Here is a 19,677-nt window from a genome sequence, read left to right as displayed (position 1 = left end):
ACTACATCCCTGGTGAGGGGGGACTTCATGCCTGACGGACTGGGAGAGCTTAGGCGACTAGCAAGTCCAAGGAGGCTGAAGGAAGTCCTTAAGTTTGGGAGACAGTGAGCTAACCCAGGGGCTGGAGAATCCTGTTGAGACCAGGAGTAGGATGGTTTAGCAGGGAACTGCAGGACAAAGTAAGCCTAGGAGCCAGGAGGCTTGGCATTTTCTTATGTGTGAGTTTTACTGTGTTCACAGTCTCTCCCCGGAGGGATGTAGTCCCAAGGGAGGGGGCGAGCACGCGACTAACCCCCAGCCAGAACGGCTCGGATGATGGGGGCAAGCTTACTAAGGAGGAACTGGAAGTGAGAAATTCAGACAAAAAAAAAAAAACATTTAGAAGGGGAATCGAAGGAAAAAGGTAAGTGAACCAACAATGCACTAGCTTAAAGGAACTGATTTAGAAAATAAACAAACCTTTACAACCCCTTTAAGAACCGGTTCAAGGCCAGAGAAAGATCTTCCCTTTACTGGATCTTTGGGAACGTTTGATCTCAGAAAACATGGCGGAGGAACTCTCACAATTCTAGTTTGTAACCTAGAGATACCGTAGAGATGACCCATCTGTCCTGGATCTTCTTTCGCCAGGTCTCTGAGAACTGCAGAAGTCTTCCCCCCACTCGGTTGAGTGGGGGCACCCCTTCATAAGGAGGCCTTGGGGTTCTGCTTAATAGGTTTCTGCCCCCAGGACCTTTTGTGTCCCTGGGATTGAGCCTGGGCCTTCCCTCTTGACCCTGACAGAGGAGGCCATCGTGACTGCTTAGAGACTGAGGTTGCTGGCAGTGGAGAGGAGAGTGCTCCCGTATGAGTTTGTCCCTTCAGGAATTTTCGTACAAAAGAATTGGCTGTCGAAAGTTGTGTACGCACTATACGAAAATTCTTTGAACTAAAATGGACTCAATTTCTTATAGTGTGTACGAGCCTATGGTACATCTCCCTCATACGTTTTTTTTCAGGTCATCCTGATAGTTGTGTAATGCTTGAAGCTGGCTGGTCTAGTGTTCTTTATTTATTTTTTTTAAATAAAAAATGTCTTTGATCAAGCAAGGCGTTTCCAATTACCTGAAACTGTAAACCGGTTTCATTTTCAAAATGGGCATGTCAGTAATTTTAGAAATCTGTGAGCAAATTCCCAAAACGTCACAACAGTATAATTTTTCAGAAAAGCTTTAGGCCCCTTTCACATTGGGGCTGGAGGTGCGGTGGTGGTATAGCGCCACTATACCGTCGGAATTGCGGCGATATTTGGCCGCTAGCGGTGCGGTTTTAACCCCCACTAGTGGCCAAAAAGGGGTTAATACCGCCGGCAATGCGCCTCTGCAGAGGCGCATTGCCACGGTTTCTCATTGCTTTCAATGGGAAGGAGCGGTAAACACACCGCTCCAAAGATGCGGCTAGCAGGACTTTTGAAGCGGTCCAGCCAGCGCACCGCACCTCGGGCTTTCACACTGGAGAAACAGCAGCCGCTGTTTAGGGTCGGTTTGCAGGCACCATTTTTAGCGCAATAGCGCCTGCAAACTGGCCCAGTGTGAAAGGGGTCTTACCTTTTATTATTAAAAAGGAATTCTTACATTTCAGTTAAGGACTCTGCCTAGGCTTAGATGTCTGTCTGGGGCTGGCAGGAGTATTTATATAGTCACCGTGAATAGCACCCAAATGCACCTGAGCTGCAGCACAGTAACATGTAAGGCCCCTTTCACACAGGTCATATTCCCATCCATCTAGTGGATCGGATGGAAACGGACAGGCAGCCTGTTTCCAAATCATTGCCTCATAGAGGGACACTGTCCAAATTGTATAGAGGATTGGACACGGACCTGTCTTCCGCCTCCTCAGTGGAGGGATCCCCCCCGAGCAAGCGGAGGCCTTAGTTTTGGAATTTTGTTTAATGAGTTATGCAGCCTACTCAAAATGAATAGACTGAATAAAAAAAATAAAAAAAACACAACACATGTTAAAGTGGATCTTCACTGCATCACAAACCAAAAACACCATTTCATTTATTTTAAATACTCAAAGCAAACTCCCCCATGGAGAATGTGCTTAGCTGAGAAAAACCATCCTCCTCTCATGAAGACTTCTGGGACGTATGTCATTATTTCTTATGCAATAAACCAGGAAGTAACTTTAGAAGTATATATATATATATATATATATATATATATATATATATATATATATATATATATATATATATATATATATATATATATATACATACATACATATATATATATATACATACATATATACATACATACATACATACATATACACATATATATACACACATATATATACACACACACACACACACACACACACAGAGATATATGAAAAATATGAAGTTTAAAAAAAAAACAATAGGATATACTTTCCTATTGATTTACTAATGCTAGCAGCAAGAAGATTAAAAATAACCAGCATTGATAGGAAGAGTGATGCTCCACTGTCGAGGACTGGGCTGGTGTGAATGAGCTCCAATACAAGGACAGGCAATTTTTCGAGCAAACCTGTGCTTTGCCAGTTCAGGGCAACACAACACGCTTTCTGTGTGCCTAGTCAAGCAATAGCATCACTTGGGCAGTCCATAATCCTGTGTTAGTTACAACTTTAGTGACTCACAATTAACACATTACATTGCTTTCGTTTCTCTTCTGGTGGCTGAATGGATGAGCAGGAGAGCAAATGGGAGGCAAGTACAAGCCACTGGGGTGGTCTGCATTCATATGAACCTGTGTTTGCCCTACGTGGACAAAGTACAGATTAATTTTAAGGTCAGTGATGAGGCTACTGAACACACACGCAACCAAAATAGCTGGCAAAGCATATATTACCAAGGTCCGCAGAAATATTTTAATTTAAAGGTTTTAATTTCTTTTAGTAAAAAAATGGTAAAAAACAGAGTTGATCACTTTCCCTGTTTGCACACATCATCTAATGCATTCTGAGCATCTTTAATTTGCTGCTGTAGCCGGTCCTTCATGCCCTTGTTAGTGGCTTTCTTTAGCAGCTCCTTCAGGTCGACAATAGCGGCTCTGTATCCAGCTGTATTATGGAATACACGGATAGCTCGATCTCCAGTGGAGACTATGAATCTATTGGTAGTGTCAAAACCAAGGTCTGAGATTATCTCTCCATGTACTGAATTGAATTCTTCCTCTATCTGCCCTGTTTGTGCATTGTACACCGTGATATCTGAGACACTGGCAATGGCAACAACACGGCCATCAGGAGACAATGCTATGCGGCAAGGTTCTCTCCCACACCATTGTCCTGTGAACAGCAAATAGGGGTCCTGCTGCTTCTTGTACTCCACATCTGTATTCCAGAGCTTCCATGTTCCATCTTTAGATACAGTTGCCATCCTGTTAATGAACAAATTAGGTAAATAGTAGAAGTATTTGAACAAACGAAAGGGTCTCTCTCTTTTTAAAGATGCAGTCTAGTATAAAAAAGTTTGAACACATTTGCAGGAACATACAAATTTGCAGGAACATACAAAACAAATGGCTTGTTTTTACAAACTTAAAGCGGGGCTTTACCCTAAAAAAAATTCTAACATTACATTCAGCTCACTACCGACATTGACAGTATGCAGATTTTTTTTTTTTTTTTGCCGTACATACCTCGTGTATAGCCATTTTCTTAGCCGGCTTCCGGGTAGTAAATCCCACGGGAGTGGGTGTTCCTATGGGGCTGTGTCTGCTCTGCATAAGTGGAGTGGACACGTACTCAGTCATCTGCCTGCTCAGCAAGGCTCAGCGGACAGATCCCTAGCTAAGCAGACTCCTGGTGCAGTCCGCCTTGTGTGAAGTGGGCCCAATAAAAAAAATAGTAATAATAATAATTGTGGAATATGTGCAAAAGTGTAGACACCCTGTCTGTGGATACCAACTCCTTTGACAAATGTATTCTTTGTAACTAGCCAACAATCTTTATATATTTTTGCTTTAAAAAAATGTTTTCCTCCCCTTTTACATGGCAGACACCTCTAGATCAGAATAAAATCTGATATTGCTCTGTATGTACTATGAATCAGATCTACCCAAATATTTTATTACCCTTCCAATGTAATCTTTCAGTTTCTAACTAGTCATTGCCGATTGTTATTTTAGAATGTATTTTATTAATAAAATAACACAGGTATAGGTTATCCAGTTTCAAGATATACAGAAGGTTAGGGATATGAAGTCTAAACAGTGTTGTTGCATAAAGTAAGGATACAGCATGTGTGAAAGGACATGAAATACAACCAATGAACAGTAGTCAATAGTTCTGTGCATTATCAGGGTTTGTGCATGCTGTCAAGGGTTCTTACATAATAAAGATTATTTTGCAAAAACAAAATGGTGTGAGTGTTGTTGGTTCCCCCTCAAAAAGAACAAAAAAATAAATAAATACATGGTTGTAGATCATACACAGACAGTACATCTGGATAAGGGTCAAATAAGGTTTAGGCCTAATTCAGTTCAGCCCAAACCCACAGGCGAGTCACAGGATAGCAGGCTTCCAGCCCATACAGCTGCGACTGTGGAATTCGCCGCCCGGCAGCAGCACGTGAAAGAGGCAGGGATGCTGGAGACAGACATAATATGGCCACATAGCAATATTTTGACAAGATTTACTAAATATAGCCATGTAGCCATATAAGGTCAATGAAGTCACCAGCATCTCCGCCCCTTTGCCATGTACGGCTCTGGGTGGGGTATTTCACGGCTCAAATATCGGATATAGTCATTTCACATGGGAGTATAAATGCACTGGGGGTACAGATTACAAATCTACTAACCGTCTTGAGTCATTGGAGAAAGCAAATCCACATACACCGGCAGAGTGGCCTTTCAACTCGAATGCCCGACACACTTCTCGGAATTCCCCCGCCTTACCGAAACAAACCTCCCAAACCTTTACATCAGAAGTAAATCCACAGCTTGCAACAAACCTTTGAATAACAAAATACTCGTGAAGAAGAAAGTAGCGATACCAGTGTGCTCAATTTGTATACAAAATATTTTACAGTGCTTAAAAAAAAAAATACAATTCTATTACCAAGTGCTCAGCGAGAAACACCAAGTTGAGCATAATACAGTAAAACCTTGGATTGTGAGCATAATTAGTTCCAGAAACATGCTTGTAATCCAAAGCACTTGTATATCAAAGCATTTTTTTTTACAGGATATAAAAGAGAAGAGAGTCACCTCCAAGTGTAGCAATAAGTTGCTAAATGTTGTACCTTCATTAAATATAACCATATTGCTACACTTAGAGGCTCCTCTCCTTTTTTATACTCAGTTGTGACATGACGCTACTCTTATATCAAGACATCGCTTGTATATCAAGGCAAAAATGTATTAAAACATTTTGCTCGCCTTGCAAAACGCTCTCAAACTAAGGTTTTTACTGTAAATGCATTTGTCTTGGGGATCCCTTTACTGACTTTTGGGTTTAAACATCTACATACTGTGCATGCTGTTAATATACTATAAGTGTTAAAATATTGACACCATTTGTTTATACTTTTCACATAAGTGACTTGATCTGTAAATGTTTTAGCCATTAACTTGCTTTTGAATAAACTTTTGTACCGTGTCCCTGTATTAATCAGCACAGAGTCTCTCTTCATTATGCAATAATCTTAGAAAATGTTATTCTGAAATAAGGTGCTACATTTGGAATACATTCGTGTGTATAAGCAGCAGAAAAATGCCAGAATTGCTGGCAGAAAAGCAGTATAAAAAAAACTCATATATGGAGCATATAGTACACGTGTATGTAGGTTTGCATGTATAAGTGTTTTTCCACAAAACACTAGAAAGATGTACACTTAAAAATGTGCAACATGCCTAAATGCCATGTTCAGTCACATTAAATGTTTTTCAGCCCAAAAGATCCTTTGAAAAATGCACTTGTTATTTTATAAATTTTTTCAGCCTGTAAACACCTAAATGTGCATGGACACATAGGCCAACACAGAGTTGCTTCGGCATTTTTTTTTATGCCCAGTGTGCATGAGATCCTAAAATGGCCCATCATGTATCATTATATAAACCCCCTCCACCCCCCAGCTTCCTGAAAGATTACCACTAAAATAGGTCCTGAAATACGAACCTTGGCTGGAGAAACTACTATTCTAGGTTATACGGCAGAGAAAGATCAGCAAGGTCAAAAATCAGCCAATATGAATAGTAATTCCCGATTTAGAAAATCATCATATGGCCACAAATGTAACCCAGTTAGTCACAAAATACGTGGTGAAAAAATAAAACACTGTTCTTACCTCCCACAAGGTGAAACTGTAGCATATGAATTTGCAACCTGGTTGGTATTGATGGAAGCGAGCACCTCTCCCTTCATATCCCAAATTAATATGCTGGTGTCATCTGATGCAGTCATGATAAACTTCCCTGTGGAAAAGCCAAAATGTTATTACTTAATTGTGATTTAAGGAATGCTGCTTCCCTCTTAGATCCCAGATTATTTTTTTCAAAATGCAGCCTGTGCATTTAAAAATAAATACAATTACCCACAATAATAAAATAAAAAATGTGCATTTACATTTTTGCATTCAGTCCTACATTGCAAATCAATAAATACGTTGTGGGAGCAATTCACAGGCTCCTGAATCCTTCACCTCCGCCTCTAGGTCCATACAGGAAGTGCGGACCTCCTGTTATGGAACTGGACAAAGTAAAAAGGTGTGGTGATGTCACAGCAATTGTGTCAGCGCGATCTCAGAGTCTCACTGCCAAGGTGGGACTTTCTAGTCTTCCCATTCGCAGATTCCTGTGAATGGATGATATGGCGGTACCGGTGGGGAAACGCACAACTGTGCTAAATTCAAATATCAACATAGATCTGATAACTTGGGGCAGTTTGAGGAATGTGACCTTGTTTCATGTGGATTATGCCTTAAAGGGTTAGTAAAAGAAGTTTTTTAATTTTTTTTTATTTCTTTTGGTTTGTTAAATACTATGTACCATTGTAAGTGCTCAATGAGCACACCAGAAATTATCAGTGAGCTGATAACTTCCTGTACATTTTGCCTCTGCTGCACTCTTCTAGTCAGCATTGTTCCCAGTCTGTGGACTACAGAACATCTCTTGGCTAGGTTTTGAAGATGGGAAGAGCAAGTTGTGATCTGTAGTATCCACACGTTTCGTCCTAGGGCAACAATGCTGCTCCTTCATACAGTACAGTGAGAGTTCACATTTCTGTTCTTGAGTTTAGATACACCTTAATATGACCATAAAAATTACTCCACTGTTATTCAAAGCCACCTGTATGTGCAAACATAATATAAATCAGCTACTCCATTCATCTGCCGTGTACAGGAAGGCTGCCATTTGCAGACTGGAACTTCTTTTCCCCATCCAGTGCACATAAGCAGAGTGAGTATTAACATGTGTTGGGTTTTCATTGCAAAACAAAAGAAAGGATTCTTCTGGACAGCCGCACTCCAAACAAAAGTTGCCTTTATTGTAAAAATCCAAGATAGAAAAACAGCACTACATGTCACAGCATACCGGCAGAACTGACGCGTTTCACACTATGATTTAACACTAAATACAGTGTGAAACGCGTCAGCTCTGCTGGTATGCTGTGACACGTAGTGCTGCTTTTCTATCTTGGATTTTTACAACAAAGCCCTGGTTCACACTGGGCTGCGGAAGTTCAGCTGAACTCGCACGATTTCACTCCCGCTGGCAGTTCCGATTTCGGCCACGATTTAAGAGACATCTGTGCAGGTTTCTGCACAGATATCAATGTAAATCGCAGCCCGAAATCGCAAAAAGTAGTACAGGAACTACTTTTTGAAATCGGTGCAGCGCCACAGATGCAGCGTCGCACCGATTATGACGGTGTAGTTGCCGCCGATTTGAGATGCGATTTCACATGTGAAATCGCATCTCAAATCGAAGCAAATCGTACCCAGTGTGAACCTGGGCAAAGGCAACTTTTGTTCGGAGTGCGGCTGTCCAGAAGTATCCTTTCTTTTGTTTTGCAATCTCATATGCATTGCCTGGACCTGTGGTCCTGGGGGAGGCATTTATTCTGAAGATTTCCACACCTGAGCGGTTTTTCTTTGTTTTGTACTGTTATGAAAACCCAACAGAGTATTACAATGTGTTCCACTAATGCACTTCTTAACTCATATAAGCAAGTCAGTTATCTGAGCTCACTGGATGTGGTAAAGCATGTATTTTGTATCCACCCCTGTTCACGCTTGTGTATTTTCTATTGCGTTTGCCGTCGTGCCAACATGCACAACAATGGAAATGACAATATTCTCTATGGTGCCTGTTCACAGTAATGCAGCACAGTGCAATGCGTTTTTTGAAAGGGTGTAGATGCTTTTTTTGGTGCACCAGTAGACTTCAAATGGAATGCATGGAAAGTGCACGTAAAAGTCATGTACATGCATTTTTTATGGAGTTTTTGGCAGAGATCTGTGTATAAATTCCTATCATTTTCTGCTACAAAAAAAAAAAACAAATAAAACATGAAAATGCATCATAAACGCATGTAAAAATGCACTGCACAAACACATTGAAAAAAGCCTAATTATAAAGCAACACTAGTGTGAACCCTGGCTTATGTCTTTTCAACGTGCATAGGTGTTTTGGGTTTAATACAGATAAGCATCCAAATAAAATAAAAAAATCAGTCCCAGGTGTCCATTTACAGGGAATGTACAGGGGTTTGGTATACATTTGTATGGTCCTGACCACTATGAAACATGTTTTCTAATTTTCATAGGCAAATGAAATCTTTCATATAAATATTATGCAGTGTACTACTTAGCCAGTAGGGGGTCTAATCTCCTTTTGCATCATTACCTTAATTACTTTTCAGCTAACAGAGGTTGGAATAAATGCTAGAATGGCTGCAATTAAACATATTGTGTGTATTATTTATACCTGTTTCTGCTATTCCAATATTAATGATGGAAGCTTTGTGTCTCTTTGGGAAGTCATCATGGGCTGCAGAAAAGATGAAGGAGTCGTCTTTCTTAGTCATTTTAAACACTCTGATCGTATCTCCATTAGCTAACCAAACTATAAAAGTTCTGGGAAAAAAAAAAAAGGTAAATTTAGTCAATTAATAATATTTCTACACAGGTTTCCAATCACTTTACTGTATGTTACAATTCACATAATCTAATTCTTGTATTTGTAATGGTGAATAACCTATGATAACATTTTATTTCAGCATTTAGCAGCTTTCAGCCTAAAAATTATTTTTAGAAAAGCACATTACCGGCAGTCAGGACTGAAGCGGACACGAGTGGCATGGTCGAAGTCCACATTGGCTCTCATGCAGCGGTGCTCTCTCTCAAGGAAGTCCTTGGTGCTCCATAGTCTGACAGTCCTGTCATCGGAGCATGAAGCCAAATATTTACCATTGCTGCTAAAATCCAAACAAGTTATATTTCCACTGTGAGCCTGCGGGATAAAAGCCAAAACACCATCAATTAAAATTATTCATAGATCCAGAATAGATTCAAGTGCAGTTCCATTACAATGCAATCCTAATTTTCTAGCCACTGATGCTTTAATACAGACAGTGAAATCCACTAGATCAGGGGTTGGCAACCTACAGCCCGTGGACATTGTAAGTAAGAGCAGAACAGAGCAGGGAGCAGGACACTGCATGAGAGCACGGGAGACACACATAGCAGTGCTGATAAGACAGCGGGAGCTTCCAGAGTTAACTTTCCAGGTAACTGGTTGCTAGGTGGTCTTAGCAACCAATCACCAGCTTGGTAATATAAAAAGTTAACTCTGGAAGCTCCCACTGTCTGATCAGTACTGCTGTGTGTCTCCTGTGTTCTCATTCAGCTTCCTGCTCCATCTCCCTCTCTGCATGGGGCAAGGTAGGAAAGGGCAGAGCTGCAGGGAGGGTCTGTGCAATATGCAGGGGGGCTGTGTAATGTAAAGGGGTCCAGAGATGCAGTGTAATGTAGAGGGATCCAGAGGTGCAGGGGGCCGTGTAATGTAATTGGAAAAAGGTTGCCGACCCCTGCACTAGAAAGTACACCAGATGAAGACAAATTTGAAGGGAAATCCCATGCTGTACATGTACTTTCTAAAGCAGCGCTACCTGTTAGATTTTAAATACTTCTTAGTAAAAGACTAAATCTTTCCAACAACAACTGTGTCACATACAGTACGTTAGCTTCAATGGAAAAAGCCGTCAGTAAGGGGTTAAATATCTTACTAACAAGCCATTAAATATTCACATGTAGCCCCAGCTTAAGGCTGCCAGTGGATGAGTATTGATGTCAGTAAACAAGCCCTCCGTCAGAAAAATTCTAACCTGGCTAACAGAAATGAATAAATACTAAAGATCAGATACTTTTCAAGGAAATGATTAATTATGAATGCTGCCCCCATGACTCTTGCCAGATAGCAGACTTGTGTTAATATCCTGCATGGATTTACATTGCTTACAAATTAGTTAAACTGTCCCACCTGGATCAATTCACTCATCTCCACTGGTCGGTAGATTTTCCCTAAAACTTTCTATTTCAGACATAGACACAGTATACATAGCCAGACAGTTGTCCAATCCTATAGAAGAACTGGACAAAGGCTTTCTGATGTCTATTCATGACCCTTGGGGTAAGTGTACCTTAATGGAAAGTACACTTACCCACTCTGCTTCTTTTCCCAACTACAACACACCCCCCTCAAAGTTTTACTCTATGTGCTTTATAACCAAACTCTTTGTGATGAGCAGGATCTGAATTGGACGGCGGGGGTAGAGCAACAGAGAAGTGCCTGTGTCCTGTCAGCAAGCCGCTACCCATCTGAAGATGCAACCGAAGCGACGTATCAGCGTCACCATCTTGGTACACCCGCACTCCCCCGCAGTAAGCCTACAGTCAGAAGACGGCAAGCGGACATCTTTTTAAACCCACCGAAATCTTTAATTTCACACCTATTTTTACCAGTAAACTGAGCTTATATAGTGAAATGCAGTATTTGAAAATCTGTGACACTGTCACGGATTTGAATTTTGATGTTGAATTTTAAAAGCCTGCTAATCTCACAGGTTTGCGCTAATCTGACAGAACACTGATGCTTTCAAAGCAGTTTGACGGATATAAAAATACTCTATTTCACTAGATAAGCTCAGTTTACTGGTAAAAATAAGTGTGAAATGCAAGACTTAGGTGGGTATATAAAAGATGTCCACTGCTGCCTTCTGACTGTAGGCATACTGCAGGTGTACCAAGATGGCCATAACGGAACGTCACTTCAGTTGCATTTTCTGATAGAACACCGGATGAGTTCACTTTGGTTGAAAGGGCAGTTATGCTGGCCGTGCCCGGCTCAAGTTTCAACTAATTTCTGCTGATTTAGCTGAAATTCGAGGCTTGGGTGGCCATGTCGCCACCACCTGGCTCAATAAGCTTTGACCCGAATATCAAAGGAGCCAATCAGTCACACTGACTGCCAATCCAAGGAGCCTATTCGTAATTCTGGGGTATTCTGACAGTTGCAGGGGCAGCAGTTGTCAGAATACAATAGTTAGCATAGATGGAGAAAGCTATCAATTTCTTAACAAGTAAGACTAGCCATATCGTTTAATAAATATACTGCTCTGCATAAACAAGAGAACACTTGAGCAATTTAAAGTGTGCATTAAACATGAATAAGAATACCTTAAGGGCAGATGCCAGGAGAGGGTGGGTGAAGGTGTGTTGCCGAGTTTTTTCTTTACGTGGCTTTTGCGGTTTCTGCTTCTTAGATAGCTGCTTCTCTGGAACGGCTTGTCCATTGGCTTTGTAATCTGAAAAGTAAATGAATACAACAGTAAAGCACACTTAAAGCATAACAACATGTTAGCCTAGTGTGTTACCGTTGACAGGTTTAATAAAATAAAATGATAGTGGAAAACTACTCACAAGAGAACTGAAATGGTAAGCTTATCAGCAACGTTGTGGTGGATACCCCTCGAACCGCACTCCAAAAATAGGGGGGTATGTAGAGGTGTGTCACTGCCGGCTGACGCATTTCGAGGCGTCAAGGACCTCATCAGAGCTCAGCAGTGCCTGATGAAGAGGTCCTTGACGCCTCGAAACGCGTCAGCCGGCAGTGACACACCTCTACATCCCCCTATTTTTGGAGTGCGGTTCGAGGGGTATCCACCACAACATTGCGGATAAGCTTACCATTTCAGTTCTCTTGTGAGTAGTTTTCCACTATCATTTTATTTTATTAAACCTGTCAACGGTAACACACTAGGCTGGTGCGCCTTTCTTTCTTTGCTTTTTGTTTTCTACTAGGACATTCCCCGTCCACGAAGGGCAGCAAGGCTTTGTGTCACCGATTTTGACACTGTTGGTGTGTTCCATGTGGAATATTAAATAACTCTGGACAAACCACCCGTGCGCAGGAGCTTATTTTCGTTTTGTCCATAACAACATGTTCTATAACACAGTGGTCGCCAACCTTGCGCACCATTAAAACTCACAATTTTGAATCTTGCAGACCACTAACATGAATTTTAAACGTCCCAGCTTTCTGCCCCCCACCCCGCATCACACTGCTGCCCTAAAGCATAGTACAAATTAGTAGTCTATTTTTTTTATTCAACCCAGCAGCACTGAAAAAAAAAAGAAGCCTGACGCCTTAGGAGGAGTCACTGTACTAACTTTTCGATGTTAGTACAATGATCTCCCCTGCTGTGGTACCGTGTTCTGCCCCCCCCCCCCGCCAGAACACTCCAGTCAGCTCATGGGGAGCCCATCGGCAGACCCTTTTCAATCATACCCCATTGACAGAAGTCAGCGGCAGTACATACGGGCCAAATGTCGATGCCACTCGTCATTCAGCCCGTGTGTACTAGACTTTACATAGACTCATCATTGGATCTCACCTTATCCAGCCATGCACTCAAGGTCCAGGCTCCCTCCCACACTCTCTGATCAGTGCTGCCATTGGAAGAAGTACCCTCCTCCTTCACCTCCCACGCTCTGCAGTCTGCACTACTCCCGACAGCTCCCTCTGAGTTCACAGTATTGACTCTCAGCATGCATTGAGAACACTGGAAACATTGGGCAGTATACATCTGCCACAACCTTGATTTGCGGCAGAACCCCCAAAATGTTCTCACAGATAGTTAGTGGTCCAGGGACCACTGGTTGGCAACTACTGCCCTAACACCTGTGAGAAACTAAAGTATTCGCAGATACCAAATATCTTTTCCATACGGAATGATCTGTCATACAAAATGGTTTATTGCACACCGGGTCTGCAAACCGCGAGGAAATGGATACAATTTTCTAAACAGAATGATTTACTTTTTCTCCTTTCTTAGAGCTAAAACTTTAGTGGATTTAGAATATACATTATCCAAATTCTAAAGACCCAATCATGCTCGTCAGACACTAAAATGCTACATTTCAGCGTGTGATGTTTCAGCACAAACAAGGGTTTCTTTTCATGGCAATGACTTGTTTTCTAATAATTGTAGAGGCTTTCCTGTCATAAAAAGCAATAGTTTTAGGGCTGGTTCACACCCCAAAAACACACTCCAGATCCCGGTCCGAATGCGCGTTTCTAGCAAATTTTGGACGTGTTCCGGTGCATTTTTGATGCCTTTCCGAATGCATTCCAGATTTTTTTTTCTTCTCTACTTCCGTTTTTCCACTGTACCGGGTTCAGTGTTCCAGTGCAGGAAAAATGTAGAATGTTCTACTTTTTTTTCTGGAACTGACCGCAGTGGTGTGAACTATATAACCTACTATCCATGCGTTTTTGATGCAGAGAAAGGAAGAAACCCGCACTGGACTTTATGTGGTGTGAACTGGCCCTTGTGTAGTACAGCAGCACAAGAAAACACATATTTGTATACAAAATGGTTAAAATAAATGCAAAGAAAGGAGGAATGAGTTTGTAGCTTGAATTTATATAGTGCCAGCAAATTACACAGAACTGTCCTTGTATTGCAAGTAAGCTCACACGCTGGCCCAGCCATTGCGACACACTAGGGCTTAGTTAGAATTCCAATGATCGAAAAAAAAAAACTGCATCTCATGTCAGGAAAGGATCACGGAACTAGCTGGTGATCTGCAGTAACTTTGTAGCAGTTTACAATGACTGATGACTGAACAAGCTCTTCTAGTAGCCAAAGCATTGGAGAGGAGAGAACTTTGGGGAGCAAGAATAAGGCAAGAATGGGGTCACATTCCCTATAGACTGATTACTTCTCTCTCTCGCCGATCGTACGGGCAAGCCGGAAGAAGCACCGGGGTCTGACGTTTCAGCCAATCAGGTGATGGGTAACAGACCCATGAGCTTTTCTAACACAGCTGGGTGAGCTGCGAGTGCCAAGCATGGTGTTCGCTGTTTACCTTTTTTTGATGCCCATTAGAGCCTATGGTTCTAATTAGGTGCTTCAAAAACATCCTGCCACCCCCAAGCCCCGTAGCTGTAATTCAAGGGGGTGCCAGCGGCTGGCCATAGATAGATTCATACAATGCATCTATCTATTGGTGATAGAGGGGTGGCAGGAGAGAGGGGGCGGTGCCTGTGTGCCCTTATGAATGCCGATACCACTTGCCGTAACATCATCTTTCACATTATGCAAAAAAAAATAAAAAAAATGGGCTAACATTACTTTTTTTTTTTAATTACTGTGCAAAGACCATGCGAGATAAAAAGTTGCAACGACCACCATTTTTTTCCCCAGGGTCTCTGCTAAAAAACATACACAATGTTTGGGGGTTCCGAGTAATTTTCTAGCATAAAATGATGTTTTTTACACGTAGGAGAGAAATGTCAGAATTGTCCTGGGTAGCAAGTGGTTAAAGAGTTACTATAGTAAAGTGTACCATAAATTAATGACATTTTTAAATAAAGTTTTTTTTTTCTTGCCTGCCCCCAGCAGCCTCCCCCGTGTACACGCCTGACCCCCGGCAGCCTCCCCCCGTGTACACGCCTGACCCCCGGCAGCCTCCCCCGTGTACACGCCTGACCCCCGGCAGCCTCCCCCCGTGTACACGCCTGACCCCCGGCAGCCTCCCCCGTGTACACGCCTGACCCCCGGCAGCCTCCCCCCGTGTACACGCCTGACCCCCGGCAGCCTCCCCCGTGTACACGCCTGACCCCCGGCAGCCTCCCCCGTGTACATGCCTGACCCCCGGCAGCCTCCCCCGTGTACACGCCTGACCCCCAGCAGCCTTCCCCGCGTACACGCCTGACCCCCAGCAGCCTTCCCCGCGTACACGCCTGACCCCCAGCAGCCTTCCCCGCGTACACGCCTGACCCCCGGCAGCCTCCCCCGTGTACATGCCTGACCCCCGGCAGCCTCCCCCGTGTACATGCCTGACCCCCGGCAGCCTCCCCTGTGTACATGCCTGACCCCTGGCAGCCTCCCCTGTGTACATGCCTGTCCCTGGCAGCCTCCCCTGTGTACATGCCTGACCCCCGGCAGCCTCCCCTGTGTACATGCCTGACCCCTGGCAGCCTCCCCCGTGTACATGCCTGACCCCCGGCAGCCTCCCCTGTGTACACGCCTGATCCCCGGCAGCCTCCCCCTTGTACATGCCTGACCCCCGGCAGCCTCCCCCGTGTACATGCCTGACCCCCGGCAGCCTCCCCCATGTACATGCCTGACCCCCGGCAGCCTCCCCCTTGTACATGCCTGTCCCTGGCAGCCTCCCCCTTGTACATGCCTGACCCCCGGCAGCCTCCCCCATGTACATGCCTGACCCCCGGCAGCCTCCCCCATGTACATGCCTGACCCCCGGCAGCCTCCCCCATGTACATGCCTGACCCCCGGCAGCCTCCCCCATGTACATGCCTGACCCCCGGCAGCCTCCCCGTGTACATGCCTGACCCCAGCACTGGCAATATAGCCGGGCTCTGTACCGTATGCACTTTATTCATTCAGTGCTTCCCTCCTATCACCGCTCCCCGCACTGTACAGCCACTCACCGCTCGGCTCCGGCTCGCTGACCTCTCTCCCCTTCTGTCTCCACACTGCCAGCAGAAGAATGAGCCCCCCGAGCACCACAGACACGGCCACCAGCGCCGCCACCACCATGTCTGCCCCTCACTCAGCCACGTCACGCCGACTGGCTGGAGCTGTTTTTTTTTTTTCTCCCTTTTGTGACAAAACTTTATTGTACGTCAATATTAGCTGACACAAGGGGTGTGCTTGTAATATGAGGGCGGGGCTAGAGAACTGTATTAGCCTCCAGATCACATGACCTTTCTCTAATGCTATCACCAATAATCGAATTCTCTTTATTCCAGTCAGTGCTCTGTAATCAGAACAGCTTCCGCTCTACACAGACACGTCAGCCTGTGCTGGGTCATCTCATACAAAGCACAGCATAGCTTCCTCTAGGATGGATCATCCTCAGTAAAATCTCCAGCTTTTCTCTATGAAATCACCACACATTGGAGCAATTTGGCGTGCCATTTGACATGTCAAGTCGCATGCCAAATCGGGGGCAATGGCACCGTCCGAATTGGTGCGACACAAAATTTGCCACGCCGCACCAATTCCCATAGGGTTTTTGTACTACCTTTGGTGACTTCGGGGTGCGATTTCAACAGGCATCTGTGCAGTAACCCGCACAGATGTCTTCGAAATCGCCCCCAAAGGCGGGACTGGCATGCGGGAATGAAATCATGCAAGTTCCTGTTGTCAGTGTGCTAAATAAGCTGCTTTTACACCTGAGCGTAGCATATTTAAGCATTTTCTGGTGCGTTTTTGAGCTTTGGAAACAATAGGGTTTTCTTCCGCCCGCAAAATCGGATGTTTGCGGAGGCGGGTGATTACGGGTGTCAGCAGATGTTTATCCGCTGACACCCGCAATCACATAGGGACCAATGTATGTCCCTTTTTCATCCGCAAACGGATGGATGAAAAAGCGGACATACGGTCCGCACGTCTGAAAGGGGCCCTAAGGTTAGGAGTAAGGGTTGGGATGGTTTATTTATGCATTTTTTTGTTAGGGTAAGGCCCCTTTTACACGGGGCGGATCAGTAATGAACCTTGTGATCCCCGCTGAGCCAGCGGATGACAGGGCAGTCCCCGCACACTGTGCAGGGACCACCCTGTCTTTTCTCCGCTCTCCTCTATGGGGGGATCGGATGAACACGAACCGTCTGTCCGTGTTCATCCGATCCGCAGACGGAAGGAAAAATAGGGTTTTCCTCCGTCTGCAGAATCAGAGAAATGTGGAGGCGGGCGAGATCGGGTGGGATGTTCATCCGCTGACACCCCGCGATCTCATAGGGACCAATGTATGTCCCTTTTTCATCCGCACACGGATGGATGAAAATGCGGACATACAGTCCACAAGTGTGAAAGGGGCCTTAGGGTGTTAATACTACTACCAATAATATTAAATGAATAAATAAATGTAAAATAAACACACAAATAAACTAGGGCTGTGCAAATTAACTTTTAATTAATCGTTTAATCTTTAATTTTTTTGATCGATCAAAATCTTTTTGATCGATTAAAATTCTTTTGTTGGTACTCACCTCTCTGCCGGCTTCTGGGCCTTCAGGGAGTTCCGTCGGAGATCCAGTAACGTCACGGACACCGGTGGGGCTTGCTGTTCCCATCTGAAGGGCTCCTTTGCTGTGCCTTCATATCTGCATGGCGGCGGGACCTTACTATCTGCCACACGCAAGGGCTGTTACACTTCCCTCTATCGCTTCCCTCTATCAACCTGGGATTCTACAACCATCCACTGGGAGTTGTGATAGTTCCCTTCATGGGACATCTACATGCCGACGGACTGATGTTAACCCCTCCTCATCTGGATTCAGCAGTAGTATCGTTGTACACATTTTTATACCAGTATCATACTTAGTTACATGTTTTTATGACTGCTTTTGGTACCGTTTGGTATTACTCGCACCATTTTTACAGTTTATGTAGCTACATCGATTTTATCTCCAGTGCAATATTTATTTTGTTACCTACTTGAAGACTATAAAAGTTTTAATGCTATTCCCATCGAGCGCTGCCTTTGTGTGTTTTTTGTATCCTGCTATCCATTTTTCCAGTGGTTGGTAGCTGCACTGGGAATCAGCCTGCAAGGAGATCAGCTAAAAGTAGTTGGATCTGTATGTGCATTATAATTAATCGAAATTAGTCGATTAATCGATTAAAAAAAAAAACAATTAATCAAACAGAAAATTTTTGATCAGTAACAGCCCTAAAATAAATAAATAATTAACCCCTAACCTTAACCTCCCTGGCGGTATGATTCTGTCTGGAATTACGTACCAAAAGCGGTACCATTATTTTGCAAGGAAATTTGACGTTTTATACTGTAGGTCTGTAATTCTTAGGAATAACTCACTTAAATCTGTCCAAACAAGAGTGTAGTAGGCATCCCGGGTATGATTTTTTTTTTAAAACAAAATTATAAATTATAATATAATAAATAATTATAAATAATTATAACAAATAATAATATAATTCTAATAAAAATTATTCAATAATGTAATCAACTCAAAATCACTGAAATTTGCTCAGTTGCAGAATTGTCGCTGTCATTATTTTTTTTTTTTTATGACGAATTTCCCCACAAATCGCTATCGCACAATTCTGCAAGTGATTATAATTTATTATCGCTGTTTTCTAGCTGCTCTAAAACCATTTTTGACATAAAGGGACACTTTTGGACAATCTACAGTTTTCAGGCAGAAAGAACAGTTTTTTTTTTTATAAAAGTACATGTAGGGCACTGGGCAGACCACTAGGGACAAGGGGGATGTGTATTTTTTACATACAGTACTGTATTCTATAAGATTACAGTATACTGTATGTAATGTGTTTGTTTACTTTTTTGAATTTGGCGCTGTTCTCCGCCCCCGTGCGTCGTAACTTCGCAGGGAACGGAGATCGGCGGCACACAGGGACACTGTGAATCGAGCGAGGTCCCGATCGCTCACACAGCGGGGATGCATTGCAGGCTCCAGGGACAAGGTGAGTAACTTGTCTGTGGATGCTGCGAGCAGGTAAGCCGCGCCGCTGCACGCTCTGCACATCTACCCCGAGCGTGACTCAGGGATACCGATCCTAGCATCGAAAATCCACCCCGAGTCACACTCGGGGATACCGCCAGGGAGGTTAAAGTGTCTGTAAACGTTTTTTTAACAAACATGTGAGGAGATGAGTCTTAAGTTTTTTCCAGAAGGCCCGATGGTTTTCTTCCATGCGGATGTTTGTGGGCAGAGCATTTCCATAGCCGTGGTCCTTGGACTGCAAATTTTCGTTCTCCCTTTGATTTGTAGCGGGACTTGGGGATGTGGAGGAGGTTTTGGTTAGTTGATCGGAGAGTGCGATTAGGGGTGTAATGCTTTATTTTCTCGCACAAGTATTGAGGAGCATTTCCTTGTGTGCACTTGGTGGGTAAGACAGAGGGTTTTGAATGTAACCCGATCCTTTACGGTTAGCCAATGAAGGGTCCTCATTGAGTGGGGTGATGGATTCCCATGGTTTTTTTCCCGTTGCCAGTCTGGCTGCTGTGCTCTGGACGACTTGTAGACGCAAAATCTGATATTTAGGTAGGCCAATATAGAGGGAGTTTGCGTAGTCGAGTCGGGAATTGATCATAGTTCCAACTACTACGTCTTCTTTTGGGATGAA

General features: G+C 43.6%; 1 protein-coding gene across 1 annotated transcript; it reads right to left on the bottom strand.

Moving 5' to 3' along the window:
* Nucleotides 1–2,873: 2,873 nt before the first annotated feature.
* On the bottom strand, nt 2,874–16,152 carry TBL2 (transducin beta like 2). The gene is made up of 7 exons (XM_040338322.1): nt 15,993–16,152; nt 11,714–11,841; nt 9,304–9,488; nt 8,964–9,112; nt 6,323–6,449; nt 4,835–4,987; nt 2,874–3,410 (listed from the first exon to the last, which is right to left on the bottom strand). The coding sequence occupies exons 1-7, from the start codon at nt 16,099–16,101 to the stop codon at nt 2,954–2,956; spliced, it is 1,308 nt and encodes a 435-aa protein (XP_040194256.1). The 5' UTR covers nt 16,102–16,152; the 3' UTR covers nt 2,874–2,953.
* Nucleotides 16,153–19,677: the final 3,525 nt, after the last annotated feature.

The sequence above is a fragment of the Rana temporaria genome, chromosome 2 (assembly GCF_905171775.1).
Source record: "Rana temporaria chromosome 2, aRanTem1.1, whole genome shotgun sequence".
NCBI lineage: Eukaryota > Metazoa > Chordata > Amphibia > Anura > Ranidae > Rana > Rana temporaria.
The sequence above is the reverse complement of the archived record's forward strand: the minus strand, read 5'-3'. Positions and strand labels throughout refer to the sequence as shown.

Coding starts and splice junctions, on each gene's coding strand:
- TBL2 (XM_040338322.1), bottom strand. CDS start 16,101: ATGGTGGTGGCGGCGCTGGTGGCCGTGTCTGTGGTGCTCGGGGGGCTC. Junction 9,489..11,713: donor TCCTGGCATCTGCCCTTAAG/GTATTCTTATTC, acceptor TTTATCCCGCAG/GCTCACAGTGGAAATATAAC. Junction 3,411..4,834: donor TTCTCCAATGACTCAAGACG/GTTAGTAGATTT, acceptor GTTCATTAACAG/GATGGCAACTGTATCTAAAG.